This window comes from Mixophyes fleayi, chromosome 2, assembly GCF_038048845.1.
Source record: "Mixophyes fleayi isolate aMixFle1 chromosome 2, aMixFle1.hap1, whole genome shotgun sequence".
In the NCBI taxonomy this organism is placed as follows: Eukaryota; Metazoa; Chordata; class Amphibia; order Anura; family Limnodynastidae; genus Mixophyes; species Mixophyes fleayi.
Window position 1 is genome coordinate 92,395,195 of NC_134403.1, and position 15,234 is coordinate 92,410,428.

The 15,234-nt window shown below is 39.1% G+C and overlaps 1 protein-coding gene across 4 annotated transcripts; it reads right to left on the reverse strand.

Moving 5' to 3' along the window:
• Positions 1 to 337: 337 nt before the first annotated feature.
• On the reverse strand, positions 338 to 14,720 carry TMBIM6 (transmembrane BAX inhibitor motif containing 6). Of its 4 annotated transcripts, none has more exons than XM_075199661.1 (10): positions 14,603 to 14,720; positions 10,671 to 10,766; positions 7,494 to 7,602; positions 6,542 to 6,662; positions 5,579 to 5,627; positions 5,139 to 5,236; positions 4,709 to 4,788; positions 3,397 to 3,497; positions 2,733 to 2,808; positions 338 to 1,921 (listed from the first exon to the last, which is right to left on the reverse strand). In XM_075199661.1, the coding sequence occupies exons 2-10, from the start codon at positions 10,724 to 10,726 to the stop codon at positions 1,898 to 1,900; spliced, it is 714 nt and encodes a 237-aa protein (XP_075055762.1). In that variant the 5' UTR covers positions 10,727 to 10,766; positions 14,603 to 14,720; the 3' UTR covers positions 338 to 1,897. The 4 variants fall into 4 exon arrangements, with proteins under 4 accessions (XP_075055762.1, XP_075055764.1, XP_075055763.1 ...); XM_075199663.1 differs by having other exon boundaries at positions 10,671 to 10,769; XM_075199662.1 differs by having other exon boundaries at positions 14,599 to 14,720.
• Between the last annotated feature and the right edge of the window lie 514 nt (positions 14,721 to 15,234).

The following is a 15,234-nucleotide window of genomic DNA, read 5'->3' on the forward strand; positions in this document are numbered from 1 at the left end:
ACCCCATGGTGTCTGATTTAGGCCCTCAACACTCGGGTGTTGGTGTCGCTTTTAACAGAATGTTCAGATTAGGTTCTCAAAGCTTCCCTGCAGCATAGTGTATCTGTGCATGGAAGCTCATGAACCCACCCCACAGGGAACATTGGAAGTTTGTTGCTTACATTGCCTGCTACATGCATGCAAATCATGTGAAGGCGGTACTAGAGACCGACATACACAGGTGTGGTGTACGGATAGCCCAGGAGGCTTCAATTCTTTGAGAGAAAAAAACAAACCAAAAACAACCCCAAAACATTGCTACAGTAATATTTTACTTAAATAGGACACAACAAAAATGTGTTTTTTTTTTATTTTTATTTTTAGTACTTTAAGAATGTGTACAAATTAATCCATATTTTTGTATTTCAATCAAAAAGTTTCACTGTGTGGACAGTCAATTATGTCTGGAATCAGAAAATCACTGCACTAAAAAATAAAGTTGTTCTGAAAACATGTTATACATTTTGACATAGAATTTTCTTTTTATCCTCAAGGTAATTCATTCTTGGCACTGTTTCTAAAGAAGCTTGCCGTATCCCTAAAAGCATGCGGGGGGGGAGGGAGGAGAGAAAGTAGGGACAGCAGAGGACAGTAACACTTTAATCCAACCTCCTTTACAGAGTCATATAATTCAAACTGCTTATCTTTAGTATGGTGAACAAGTTAGAAGAGACTGTATAGTGGGTCAACTTTCTACTGACATCTAGGCAGATTTATGGAAACGAAGATGAATCTTATTTAATGATTAGGTTATAGACACAAAGGGTGAAGATTTTACAGCTGCAGAAGAATTTACAATATATTTGCACTCTTATAAAGCAAATAGATGGTCTTTATTCAAATGCGAAAAATAAGTCTATAAATAAAGTTTATCAATACTTTTTGTTCAGGGGTTTAATTCGTGTTTGGCTTATATATGAAGAGGACACGAATGGAGATTGCATCTTGAGATCTTCAACGTTAGATACTTCATCCTGGCAAACTGACAATGCCGGGATACAAATTACGTCAAGGGGACGAGACTGTACAAATCTATAGCTCAAATATTTATCAAGCATTTAATCACCGTTAGTTCCTTCATGGGATGGCAACTTTATTGTTGAGTAAACACAAGACTTGGCAGAAAGCGGGGGACATTGTCACAGGTCATACAAGCCAGGTTTGAGCAACTGTGTTCTAGACAGACACACACACAAAGGAAGGTGATAGGGCCTCCCATTGTCCATTCATCTTTGAGGGAGCACCAAGTTCTCCGTTTAAGGAATGTTAGTGGTGAAGCACAGTTCGCAGAGCAACAGGTGTAAGACCTTTTTCAGACAATGGATTAATCCAAAAATTCAATGTTAATTCCTTAAACATCTGTGGTACTGCTAGGAAAATCTTTTAGAATAATAGTGAAGAAAAAAAAAATATTCCCCCTCTCTCCAACTCATATGTATTCATTATGCCAAAAGTTAAACGCTAGATCAGATAAAGCAGGGATCAAGTAATGCTTTAACATACATCAGTGAAACACAAATTCCAACACAAGCTGATCACATTCTCAGGATACTGACTTGTGCCATGATGCCTGATCATGTTAACATTTTAGAAATAAAGACCCACTTGCAGTCGTTAACAAATTTGTGCATCACGGCAATAAAGTGACATGAAGCCAAAAAAACCCCCCCAGAAAAGTTTCATGAAAATCAGCAAACACTGGGAGGAAGGGAGAAATAACAAAATACAAAACGTACATAAAAAGAAAGAAAAAAAATCCCACGCTTTTAATTATACCATGAAGCACAAAGCCAATTAGAAAGAAAAAAAGGGTTAGGAAATGAGAAAACAATATCAGAAACGCTCAATGTGGTCAGCTTCACTTTCTCTCTTTTTTCTTATCCTAAAAAGGAAGATGAAAAATAACAGGTAATAGACAGAATAATCACACAGAATCATCATACACAGGGAGCTGCATGTTTTCTTAAGAGATCCTAACCACAAAATGTGCATTATCCTGATGAAAGGGTACCCCCTGTTTACCCTTTGTTAGATACGCTCTATGGCAGATGACATCTAACATTACCTATATCTAAAGGCTGTCCAGTGAGTGTATTGGAGGTATAAGACACAGTGTATTTAGATAACAGTTATATTTACACAACAGACCCATCAGGGCTCTTATGCCTTTTTTTTTCCTTTAATTCAGCCACAAATCATTTTAGGAACACTAGAATGAAGTTTTCATTATACCTAATCCAGATATTTCAGTGGTAACACTGTCTGCCAGATCTGCATACCAAGCAGCTTGGACACCATTAGACGTGTCCATTATAAGACAGCTTGGCTGCCTGACCTAATGCACTATACGAGATTCCACATTATAATGTTTAACTACTCACAACTATCAAGTGTAGAATTTACAATGAAAGGACGTCAGGAATGCATGGAGACAGCACTGTCATCATTGGAATCCCCAGCTAGGCATTGTAATGCAATTAAAAGTATTTAAAAACAAAACCATCTTCTCATCAGATGAAAGAATGGAAGTCAGGGGTGTAAACTACACAGAGGATATGACTATACTGTATCAATAGCTTATGGTTACAGAGTTTTAGTGTCATTCATAATTGTTGTGTAACCTTAGAGTACGAATATACACTTTTAGAAGGCAACACAATGTATCAGGATAGAGAATAAAAAACAAAACATACCTTCTCATTCATAGCCAAGATTACCATGAGCTTCCTGAAGATGGTGATGAAATCCAGGAACAGATCTACACAGTGCCTTAAATGTAAAACAAACAACCTAGTAAGCAGCAGCTCCGCTATATCCTCAGCGTAATAATCTACTATAGCCAAGTGCAATGTTATAGAAGGAGAACATAATGTAACCACAGCTCTCTCGATACAATTATAGAATTAACACTTTAACATCCAAGTTTATTATTAACCTTAATGTCAAACACGCAATTACCTATCATCATCATCATCATCATTTATTTATATAGCGCTACTAATTACGCAGCGCTGTACAGAGAACCCATTCACATCAGTCCTAGTATGAAGAGCTGTGTATATGGCACACCGGGTGCATATGTAACAAAAATGTAGGCTTGTTTCAGGCAAGGATTTGCACTGCCAGTGGGGGCAGGAAGCAGTGCAGGGTTTTAGGACTTATTAATGATCATCTTTAACTCCAAAAAAAGCAAATGCAGAGTGAGCTCTATTACTTTGTGATTTCACGGCTTTCCACTGCTAGTTACATACGGCTGGAACAGTATGGCAAATGCTTAGTGATAAAGTCATTTTAGAAGGACAATCTAAATCACTTAGGCACATTTTGTATCCTCTACTAAGATTTGACCGTACTCACCACACAAAATCCTTGTCCCCATTCTCAGCCTTCTCAATAATAAGCTGGGTGTCAAATAAGACAAAGCCACACATGACCAGAAGTCCAAGGTACAGGTTTGTCTGAAAGATAAATATGAATGATGTTTATGGCGTTGTCGCGCCCGCAGACCTTTCATGGTCATAACACACTGTAGATTTCTTCATTTGGAAAATGCATTAACAGAATGTTAATGGCAGATAATAAACAATTCCCATAAATTATTGGTATAGGCACATATTTGCTCACACTTTAAAAGGTGTTTAAATCAAGAAGGGTGTTATCCTATAATGATAATTTGTTCAACCTTTGTAGCAATGTGGTGGGTCCTTCAGCCATTATCTGAATTGTTAGTGGTATAGTTTAGGCTTTTCTAGGCAAATCCATGTTTTACAGCTTGAATATAAGGGAAAGTCATACTAGGTATGGATGGGTATATCAATGCGACCACAGCCCCCAATTAGAGAGGTGCTGCCTTGACTTCCACATCAGAGTTCAGTCCTCTGGCCCATCCACCCCCCCAGCAATAAAATATGGATTCTCAGGCTTGAATACGGTAAGGACAAGTGGAAATAATGTAAATAGAGGCCTATGCCATTTATAAGGCACATCTCCTTGTTTTCATAGTTCTCCTTTTCTACAAAACTCTAAATACTGGTAATATTAATTTCCCTGTAATGTGTATATGAGCAGCAATTATTGCACTTTTATAGACAGAAATGCTCATTAGGCCTTGATGTGCTATAAACACACTGAGGATTCCATGATCTTTGTTCATTGGTATTTTTAACTATATTGGAGCTGATTGACAGTTATCGAATGCCGATTTGAAAGTTTTACATATTATATAGTACAAATCTGAATACAAACACATTTTACCATATATTGAGTACTCTGTATTTAGAATATTACAGCAATGTACGTTTGAGCAACATTTTTTTTTTTAAATGGATAAAAACTGTCCAATTTTACATTTAAAAGGTCACCATTGTTTTACTTACCATATAGATAGCTCAGTAGAGCTCCATCATTACAGCAGCCAATATGGACAAATTGGCACAATAATAAGAGGTAAGTGTGTGGCAACGTTTTCTTGAAGACCACCATTTAGTGTTCATACAGTAAAAGCACAAGAGCCAAATGTTGCAAGGTTTGCTTAAAGTGTGCTAAAAGGACAACCACCGGTTACGTCCAGTTAGGAGTGGGGGAGTAGCTAGACGCATCAGCACTCTATTCAGCAGTGGGCCCATCTTACTACAGTGCTCTAACCTTTCTCACCACCATAATAACTCACTTTAGAGAGAAATTCTGATCCAGCAAACATGTTCACCAAGGAAGAGAAGAGAAGGGCACTCAGAACAGTTGACAGCAAACCTGGGGGAATAGTAGACAAGGTAATAGTTAGAGAACTAATCATCGTAGTCTTTACACATTGTCAACATATTAATAAACAATCAGATAAAGTTTGTTCATGCACATCAGTTCCTGATCTGGTGGAGCCATCAAAAGCATACCCCCCCATCAACCACACACACACACACACACATTTACAGACTGTGGGACAAAACTAGCCCACCCTCGCCAACACAGGGAGATCATACAAACCCATGACGGATAAGAATCAAACCTAAGTTTTTAAGCTTATGAGACAGCAATGCTAACTAATATGCGCATATGTGAAGCAGAGACCATGACGTGACACAGGGGTCAGGGATAGCACTCACCTCCCAGGAGAAGAAAGCTGCGTCTTTGTGCATATAGAGCACTGAGTGAGAAGCAGGCGAAGATCAGTGATGTACCCAAGAAAGCAGTAGGAATGATGCTGTGTGGAAACCAAATGATACTCATCAGATGACAGTAGAGTTACGAGATTCAGTAGAAATTTAAATAAAAATGTTAAGTGTGCTAACAACCTATAGCTGCCAGATTCATTTGAATATTTAGAAACTTATCTTAAGACAACACATCTCCTGACCCTCCCACTCATTTTCAGTATTATTTGCCCTACTTGGAATTATACTTTCAGTTTCATAGTTCATTTCAGTCTTTTTTTTTTTAGCATTTCACAACTATACTATTGCATTCTGGGAGTAATTATGTTGGAGTCCACATTTTACAGACATTGTATATTGACAAATCAATGAAAATTTGGATTTGTAAATACCTGGGGTTAACAGCTATGCAAAAATTCAAAGCAGGACCCAAACCAATACCTGGAGGATAAAAAGGGAAAGTTGATTTAAGTTTTTATATTTTATAATTAAATACAAAGTAATTGATAAGTAGTATGCATGCATTCTAAAAACAATAAGCTATTGACAAATGCCAAAATTGTATATGTAGAACTTTGCAATCCCAGTGAATTGTGCATCAAATCAAAACTGCTTTTAATTAGGAAGTATGATTAGAAAATATACTGCTAAATTCATACAATACTGAGAAGGTCCCATAAGAGGCTGCAATTGTGATATTGTGGAATGTCATTGGTCCTCCTGGTCACTCCCCCATTTCAAAGTCTTGTTTAACTGATGATCAAAAATGTTCACCACTTTATGTGGTAGTACAGGTTTAAGAGCTACAACATTTTTTGGGATGAACCAAAATTCATGATAATGCAGGCCAGTAACTCACTAGGGACCGGCGCCTCAAATTGGCCTTATAAATATTAGTCAAGAAGTACCTCAAAGATCACAAATGTCTAGTAAATGAATAGGCTACAGTCTCATGAGTGTACCTTCAGCCCACAAAATGACTGCCCCAACTCTTTAATTGTCTATCTACATAGTTTTATTTTGGGACAGAGGATGTTTTGAATAATACAGAAACTGAGCTGTCATATCATAGTCTCCTAGAAGGTCATTTACAGTATTTCATAAGCTTTCCTCCCTTTCTGAAAAGGGATACTTAAGTACATGGATTAGCTAAACCAATGTAGAAATTAGAGCACTTAGTTTTCCATTATTACTAAGAATAACAAATCCAATTTGAGTCTTAGGTCACAGGAATGTGTTGAGCAGAGAACCCATTTCCTGGCACGCATACAGACAACCTGATCCTAAGGCTCTAGTTCTACTGCACCTGCCAAACAAACTCCCTGTGTGCAATTTGCATAAAAAAAACAACTCACCGCAGAAAAAGGCAAAACCAACTAAGATTCCCAGACGCTTCTTCTCATTCTCATAGCTGTTAGGGGTAAACATCAGCCATAGCATCATGCCCAGTGAACCTAAAAAGGACAGGAAGCTGCCCTGTATTGGAAGACACAGAGATTATTTACAAAGACTGGATATGAGGGTTGAAAGCAAAAAGGTTAAAAGCGTCATTGCACTTATTTATTGTTTTATAGTCCATTAAAAAACAAATGGCTTCAGATTTATGCAAGCTGCACATTTTTTTTGTATCAGGACTATGTAAATTGTCAGCAACATATTCTACATATTGGCCAGCATGTAATTGCCAGGAATTGTACAGCTCAGCTGAGTGGTATATCGTACTCAGCCTGTACCACCATCAGTGCCAGAGGAAACAAAGAGCTGGTGGGTGGCTTTGGCTTATTTCAGTAAAATACCATTTCCTAAAAGGTCACCTCTGACCCCTTCTCCCCTGGCTGTGTAGTGGTTCGGTCAGAAGTTTCTTTCACTTGCAGCCTTCCTCTTGTTTAACTAATCGGCCCAGTCTTCACATCTCAGTTCTTTCCCACTTTAAAGACTAGGGGGTTAATAAGCTGGACAACCACGCTACCATTATATCACTGCAAGACTCCATGAGAAGAGTCCTGCAGCATTGACGCTTTGCTACAACACCCTTCTTAGCCATACTTTTTTACCACACAGAAGAGTGGAGGTTAGTGAAGATTATTAGCTGTGGAGGCTTGAGCTTACGTGGCTGATTGAGTTAAAACATGGGTCAAACTGGTAATAGAGAAATTATGTTTTGTGGAAAGGCTTGTATAGCCACTGGAGTGGGAATTTAAATAGAACAATACAAGTCAATGTTTACTGGTCCTTAATCATGATGACTGATTTGCCCAGTCCTGCATTTGTGACATATGCAAAATGTATTCTATTCATGTTGTTTACCTGCAGAAATTTAAAGGCCACATTAACATAAGCACCAGCTGCAGCGACCAGCATACAGAGAGCAAAGCTGGTGTACACCCGTTTCAAGTGCTGCTGTGTTGATGGAGAACTGCAATATAAAGACATCAAATTTACTATAGAGCTTGACGTAGCCACAATGCTGGCTTACGTCTCATTTACTAAACTACTAGAGGAGAAAGAATACACACAAAAATAAACATGCCAAGAGGCAAAAGGGCTACTTGCATATACTGTGTAATCCGTATATACAAACTTAAGAATCTTGCAAGTCAATGTTTGAACATTCATGAATTACTATAAATAAAAACAAAACTAAACCCATGAGGAGAACCTTGGCAGGACACAGGCGATATAACAGATGATGTTCAAAAATACTGGAGCATGCCAAATGTTACTAGGGATTTCATCCGCATGACTTGGATGTGTCCCAAAACGCATACGTGTGTGGTTGCCACTTTGAGCGAAAATCTAAAAAGTATAAAAGTATTAAGGTTTAGTTAAAGCCAGAAAATTGCTTCTTGATATGGGCAAGATGAAATTAGGACAGTAGACCTATGCTACAAGCCACCACATTAATACCTGAATCAAGAAAAGACAGCTCGAATGTAGCCAAGCAGTGAACATATAGAGGCCATGGTTCAATAGCTACACCAGATCCTCCTGAAATGTAAGTTTGTGCTCACCTCTGTACTTCCAGTAAGAAATGTGTAACATCTGTGTTAAGAACAAGTTGATGTAGGAACAATGTCTAGTACTGAGAGGTGTTCCGACACCACAAACTTCCAGCATCAGTTTAATAGCAGCTAAAAGTCACTATTCCACATTGTTGAGTGACACTGTCGCTTTCACTATACAGCATCAGTCTGAAACGGTCGCTTGCTTCCATTTCCCTCCTCACATGCAGCCATTTCCTCACCATTATAATACAAGTGTACAGGTCACAGTCACCCACAACATCAGCACATTCATCTCCTAAAACTTGATGTACTTGTGTAACATTCCAGTGATCTGACCGACTACAGGTTGTTCTATCCTGCAGCCAACCAGGGACACATGGAAGTACAGGAGATGAAGAATGACAAAAAAGTGCATCCCTAAAATGGCAGAAGATAGTTTACTATGTTTTTATGCATGTATCATACATGTAGCTATATCCTTAGCTGTGGACTACATGTTCCGATTGTTACATTTATTAGGTTCTAGAACACTTAACTCTAACTACAGATGTCTCTATGGTTGTTATATTTGTTTCACACTATTTGTCGCCTACTTCAATTCTACTCAGCAGCTATGTATAGTTTAAGATTAGGTAAACTTAAAATTCAGATTAAGCAATCACCGACAATGAGAATTTGTGTTTACTACTACTTTGAAATATTTTTAAATAGTAACATTTTTGATAGTTATGCATTTGTTTTATAAAATTTGGTATTATAAAGAGGATCTTGTTATGGGGGGTGGGGTTTGAAGATAAACTTGCCTCCCCCTAATTAAAAGACCTGCTTGGGCATGTACTGATTGAATTGCTAGGAGATTGACACTGTCAAAAGAAAGGCAACTCTAGCCTAATTAAGTACGACCTTTCATTTGATACAATACATCAGAACGCAACACTCCAGAGTTAGGGATACCTGAAGAGTAAGGAGCAGGGCTCAGCTGTAACAAGCTAATGAGAAGCGTACCTCACATGGGCTGTTAGCAAAGAGGTTTGTATAAAAACACACTTAGAAAACACTGTCCTTAGCAACAAACATAATGCCCCAGAAATTGCTAGAAGGTAATGCAGACCAATATATTCTGCATACTACATTTCCTAGTAAAGAAATGTCCTTATTTAGGAAATTGGAAAAAATAAAGTGCTTGAAATGTACCAAGAATAACTTAATATGTTCATATATAAAACAGGAGAGATGGGGGGGGGGAATAAGAGACAAGAAAAACACTTCCTACTAAAGACATGTACCCATCACAGGTATTTTATTTAAAAGCTCCCAAACGGCTACAATCTGTCCACCATTGTTTGTTTGTTTGTGTCACACACACACACACACACACACACACACGTGACCAGACAATTCACTTTTTTTTTCCTTGCCAAATTGACAACCATATCACACTTTGTTGTCTCAAATGATCACAATCTTACAGAAGGAAAACTAATCAGGCTTTGCCACAGCTTCAATCAGACCAGGTGCGAGGTCATTGTCAGAGCCACTAAGAAGCCAAATTAATCACTGCAATCAGACAAGATTCTTTTAATTTGGCAACCACAAGTTGCTCACAGATCCATTCTGACTCCAAGAATTCAATCCATCCCAAAGGTTGAATAAAGATGTATATGTATTTATTTTTTCTAACAAACTTCAGGATGGGATCCTCCACAGTAAAATGAAACTAATAAGTCACATTATAAAAATATACAATGCTAGATCCTACTTTACTTTAGATAATAGATATTAAAAACTAACAAGGGCAAAGTCAAGTGAGCACTGGCCTATCTTAAGTGTAATGATGACAATATTGCAGCAGATATCAGATAACTAGCCCAATATTGCAGAGTGTGCTGTTTAGACTGCTATGTCCAAAATTAATCCAATCATTATTAAACAAGCTGGGAAGTGTAGTCCCACAGATCTATTGGCATGTGTGTGTGTGTCTGGTCATCTTCCAACCTCAGTAACATCTTGAAAAATTTGGCCACTACATGTGGCAGGATCAACAGAACTTTATACCCCTATAAAAATTCTACTTTTACAAAACCAAACAAAAACACACTTTACAGAATTAGATTTTGCATAAGCGTATTCTTTAAATATTTCATTCCAACTATTAAAAACCCCACCCGAACAATAGCAGAAACAGTCGGCTTTACAATCTCCACCCATCACATATTTGGAATATCACAAGACTAACAAGATAAGAAATACTTTTTACGTACATTATAATACCATGTGATGTAATACTCTGCTCCTTGTAGCAAGAGGCAGTTCATGAAACACAAAACAATTTCATTTTCAAAGCACTCAATGGTTTTTGTTAAATGAAAGAATTACACAGGAGATATTATACTTGAGCTTTAAAGACTTCAACTGGTTCTCTTCCCCAAGAGGCATAATTAAATAAAACAAAACACAAATGTACCACAAGAACACTTACATGTGTGAGAACTTGAGAAGAGCATTGAAGTTGATATTTCGGTCAAGAAAATCCATGGTGGAAATATTTGTAGATGCCCTCTGTACGAGTGAGTACCTGCTGAGACAGAAACAAGTTTATGGGCACATTTCACTGCTTCAAGAACAAAATCACTGATTTTGCTTCAAACTAGTACAAATCTGGGTGTGTTTTCTTAAACATTAAAGGCAGAACAGAAACACACACCTGTCCTGTTAAGGTTACCTCTGTGCAATGATCATACTGAAGTTTCCACTGGGTGACTTACAGACATGAAAAGACTCCTGGGACCTCTTGATATAGATGGTGCAATTATTGCAGGCTGTTGCAAGGAAATCGCAGGCGCGGACCTTTTCCACAGAGAATGCAAACTGCTCTCTGTATACGAAGTCCAGCACCACGTCAGTCAATAATACTGACGATTTCCCATGATTTCAAATGATTGCACACGCACACACAGCTGAGGAATGATAAATTGATCCTTAAGATCTCCCCTCCCTTCTCTAGCACAGACATGCTAGCTCTACTTGTGCATACAGTATTTCTATGCTCTCACATCTCCGGACTCACCTTGACAGTCAGGCCTCATAATATTCTGGGGCCTACTTATGAATCAGATTTTACATCAAAATATCCCAAAAACAGCAAGTGTAAGTATCCCCTCTATTTATAACAAGGGAATCACAGCAGATATCTGCTGCAGTCCCACTGTTATCGTAAGCAATAGCAGTCCCGATAACTTTCCATGGGCACTGCCATTTTACACCACTTAAAAAGGCTATGGGTAGAGCATTGCAGTAGAGGGATCTTCTCTCCGGTCACTATCGTAAAGGTGGCCACAGAGGACATAGGAAACAGGTGTTTGTAGGAACAGCAGTTTTTCGGGACTGCTGTTCCTAGTGAAGAATTGTAACAGTCACGATATTCCATTCTTTATATTTGTGATAATGATTGAATTTAATAGTGTTTAAAACGTGGTAGATAATAAATATGCCTCTATGCTTGATCCTGGGGTGGGCTTATAATTTCCGTAACATAGTGAGCCATTTAGAAACATGCATAACTCTGTATGGAGCCCTAGTTTCATAGCTAGTCAAGTATTTGCATACAGTGCTTGTTGTTTGTCTGTGTGGTTGCACAACCAGAGAAAATGTCTTTGTTTAATAAAAAAAACCAAACGGCACTAAGTAAAAATGTTCTGGTTTAAAAAAAAAAAAAAAAAAAAAAAGAAGTGACAGACCCTTCTTGAAATCTAGAAATGATAGCGGTTTTCAAAGAAGCTTAGGATTCATAAAATGAGCACAGCTGGTTGTGAGCTGCCATTTATACAAAACTAACATACCAAACTCTGCATTGGTTTAGTCACCGGCCACACCAAGCTGCAAGAATTCTAAAACATCCGGGACATTCCATAAAACAGATAAAAAGAAAATGAAACCAACTACAGTGACAAGGTTTTCAACAAATGAAACTGTTTACAGGGAATAAATAGCACGTAAACACTTTCTATGATTCCAGTTGGTTCAAGCAGTAATTAAAATGAAGTGTGACAATTATAATTATACTGTACAACCCTCTTCTCTTGTCCAGTAATTTAATGCAAAGTGATTGCTGTGCTCTCACACCTAAAGGCTCAGCCTGTCAATGTGTTTTTTCTACTATTAAATACAAGATCGTAATCCATCAAGTTATGTGTATGTGTGATAAGGAGTCCACAAGTTTCTTCCCATGTGTTAAGTGAACTGTTCTCAAAACTCTGCCAGTTTAAACCTGTTCTCCTGGTGATATTTGTATAGTAAAGTTTCACTTATACAGAGGAATAGGTATTAGTGAAGAGGCACTGGTGCTGCATAAACTTATAGACAGCAGTGTTCTCCCCAGCACATATTTAGAGGGTGCTCCACCTGGCTGTCTTTACTTGCCATCTGGCTCTTGGAGCCCAAAAAGAATAAACCATTCTCTCTCGTTAGAATAGGCACTATGAGAGTATTACAGCCAGCAACGTGTGTTAGTCCACTGACCACCAGCCCTGGCTGGTGTGGGCAATAACCTCCAACATTTTTCATTATTATTGCAAAGTATTACAACCGCCCCCATCCTGTTGCTTCTTAATGCCACCTGGCTGGCAAGATTTTCTGGGGAGAACACTGGACAGAGTAAATGGAGTTGTAGCCAACATCTCTGTTTTGAAAATAAAAATAATAATAAAAATAAAAATAAATAAATAAATACACCCCCCCCCCCCAACCATGAGAGGAGTCACGATATTTATCTGTGTGTTAAACTGATAAATATTTTTCACTCCGTTCTAGAAAATGCACCAAAGCATATGCTAAAATACATGCGAGTATTTGCCTTTACGGTTATAAGGATACAAGTAGCACAATTGCTAGATGTTAAAGCTTGCCATTAAAAGAACCAGAGACTAGCTGATCATGGTTATAACAAAAAACATCTATGGTCAGCACTTCGATTGTGCTATATCACATTTCAAAAACATTTTTTATTCAATGTTGTAATTCTTTGCTGACCATTTCTCCATCACGACAACAGAATATGTTGACATAAACAAGTTATTTACTTCCCAAATACTGCACTCACTATTTTCCTAAATAACGTTACTTTATAACTTTTGTTTTGATGTAGCTGCCAGCCACAGACAGTGTCATTATACAAATGAACTGCTCAACATCTATGACAATTGTTTAGGCAGTGAGACAATGAACTCTCCCAGCCCGTATACCTGCTGGAATAAAAGCATGCTCACACTAGTGCCTGAATACATATGAATATGAAGAGCGATTCTCAATGACATATGGAAAAGAGCTATAACATACATAGACTGCAGTGAACAGTAGTTGGAGTACACTTGTTGCCAGGCAACAAATGTGGGACTTCCAAGTCTCCAAACCAACAGTCTCGAACACCTTGTGTGCCCCACGTCAAACAAGATATTCAGCAAGATATTCAGAGTGCCACCAGCAGAATACCAGGAAGAAAGTTGACATGGCCCCCAAAACTGATGTTCGGCAGATAAAGATCAGGCACACACAGGGAGGAACTGGTGATTATTTGCCACACTTATTTGGAGGAAGTACTCATCTAGAGTTGAGATTCAATTCACTCTCAATAGCAAAAAAGTCACTCCACCAATGCTGAATGCTTTGTAATTGCTTACTACAAATTAAAAATTGGTTATCTTCTGTATAATAAACAAATCCCACAAAACCTGACTAAGATGGAACTAGCTCATGATCATTATATCACCATGTCATTATATTACATGTTAGTGTAGAAAGTGACAGAATAATAAAACACTTGTCTGCAAATGCAGGCCAGACCCGGAACAGTCCCGGAATGTATCTAGTCCCATCTCCTCCTGCTGGTCGGTGATATATAACTCTAGGAGGTTGGTTATTTATTACATCATACAGCTGCCAGCTGGGTCCAATGTCCCCCAGTGTTACGCACACCCCAGCCTTCCATATTCTCCCCGTACTCCCTTTGTTGGGCGGACTTATTAATACACTTTACTGAAGCCATCTGCTGGATCCGTGTCTTACCTATCTATCCTGTACATACTCTGATTTATTGCTGCGCAGTAGCCATACTCCTGTACACATGGTGACACAGGCTGACCCGCAGTTATGACCAATGCACCGGGTGACGGGACAATGTCAGCAACAGCTGCTGTGTACCGAGTCACGGAGTGGCAATACTGTCCCGTCCGTATTACGTGTACGTTGTGTACATAGGAGACCTGCCGTGTGTACTGTACGTTACACTGGCTGCCATATGCTGTAATGCGGGTGTACGGGGCAGGCCCGCGGTCCCGGAGTGCGGGGTTGTGCGATGTAACATACGGGTTACAGTGCTCACACCTTGCGTACGTCATGTCATATTCACGTACCTACCGTGTACGTCTGCTCTCACCGCTGTCACCGCTCACCAGTCTCCTCACCACAGCCGTCGATCACTATTTTCAATTTGTCCCTTCGCTTCCGCCGTACGTGTCACACCACCCAGAGCAACGTCAGGAGACCCGCCCCTAAACAGCATCATTGTGCTGGTCAGGAGGAGGAGCGTTGCGTGACGTCACTGGCAGGGAGGGACACCGTTTAGAGCCGCACAGTGGTTGGCTTCTGAGTACGTCACTAACTGCAGATTATCCAATGGTATGCCGCGAGAAGTAAACCTAGCGATACGTGCGTGGATAATTGCAGTTCATTTTTACAGCTGCAGCGCTCCTAGTGGTCACAGGAAGCTATGATTAGTCTCTAGTGCTACTGGCTACTGCGACGTTATGTTGGGTGCATTAAAAAGTACTTTAGACCATACCTCCCAAGAGTCCAAATAGTCTCTATATTGTTCCTAGAACAGGGGTCAGGGAACTTGTATGGACACTGTTCCTTTCGGAACCAGTAACTCCCCCTGCGTGCGCCCCTGTGTAGCAGCACACACTTCCCTCTCCCCCCTGTATAATTACATTCTTCCCTCTTTCCCCAATAGCAACACTTTCTGGCTGCCCATTCCCCACTGTAGCAGC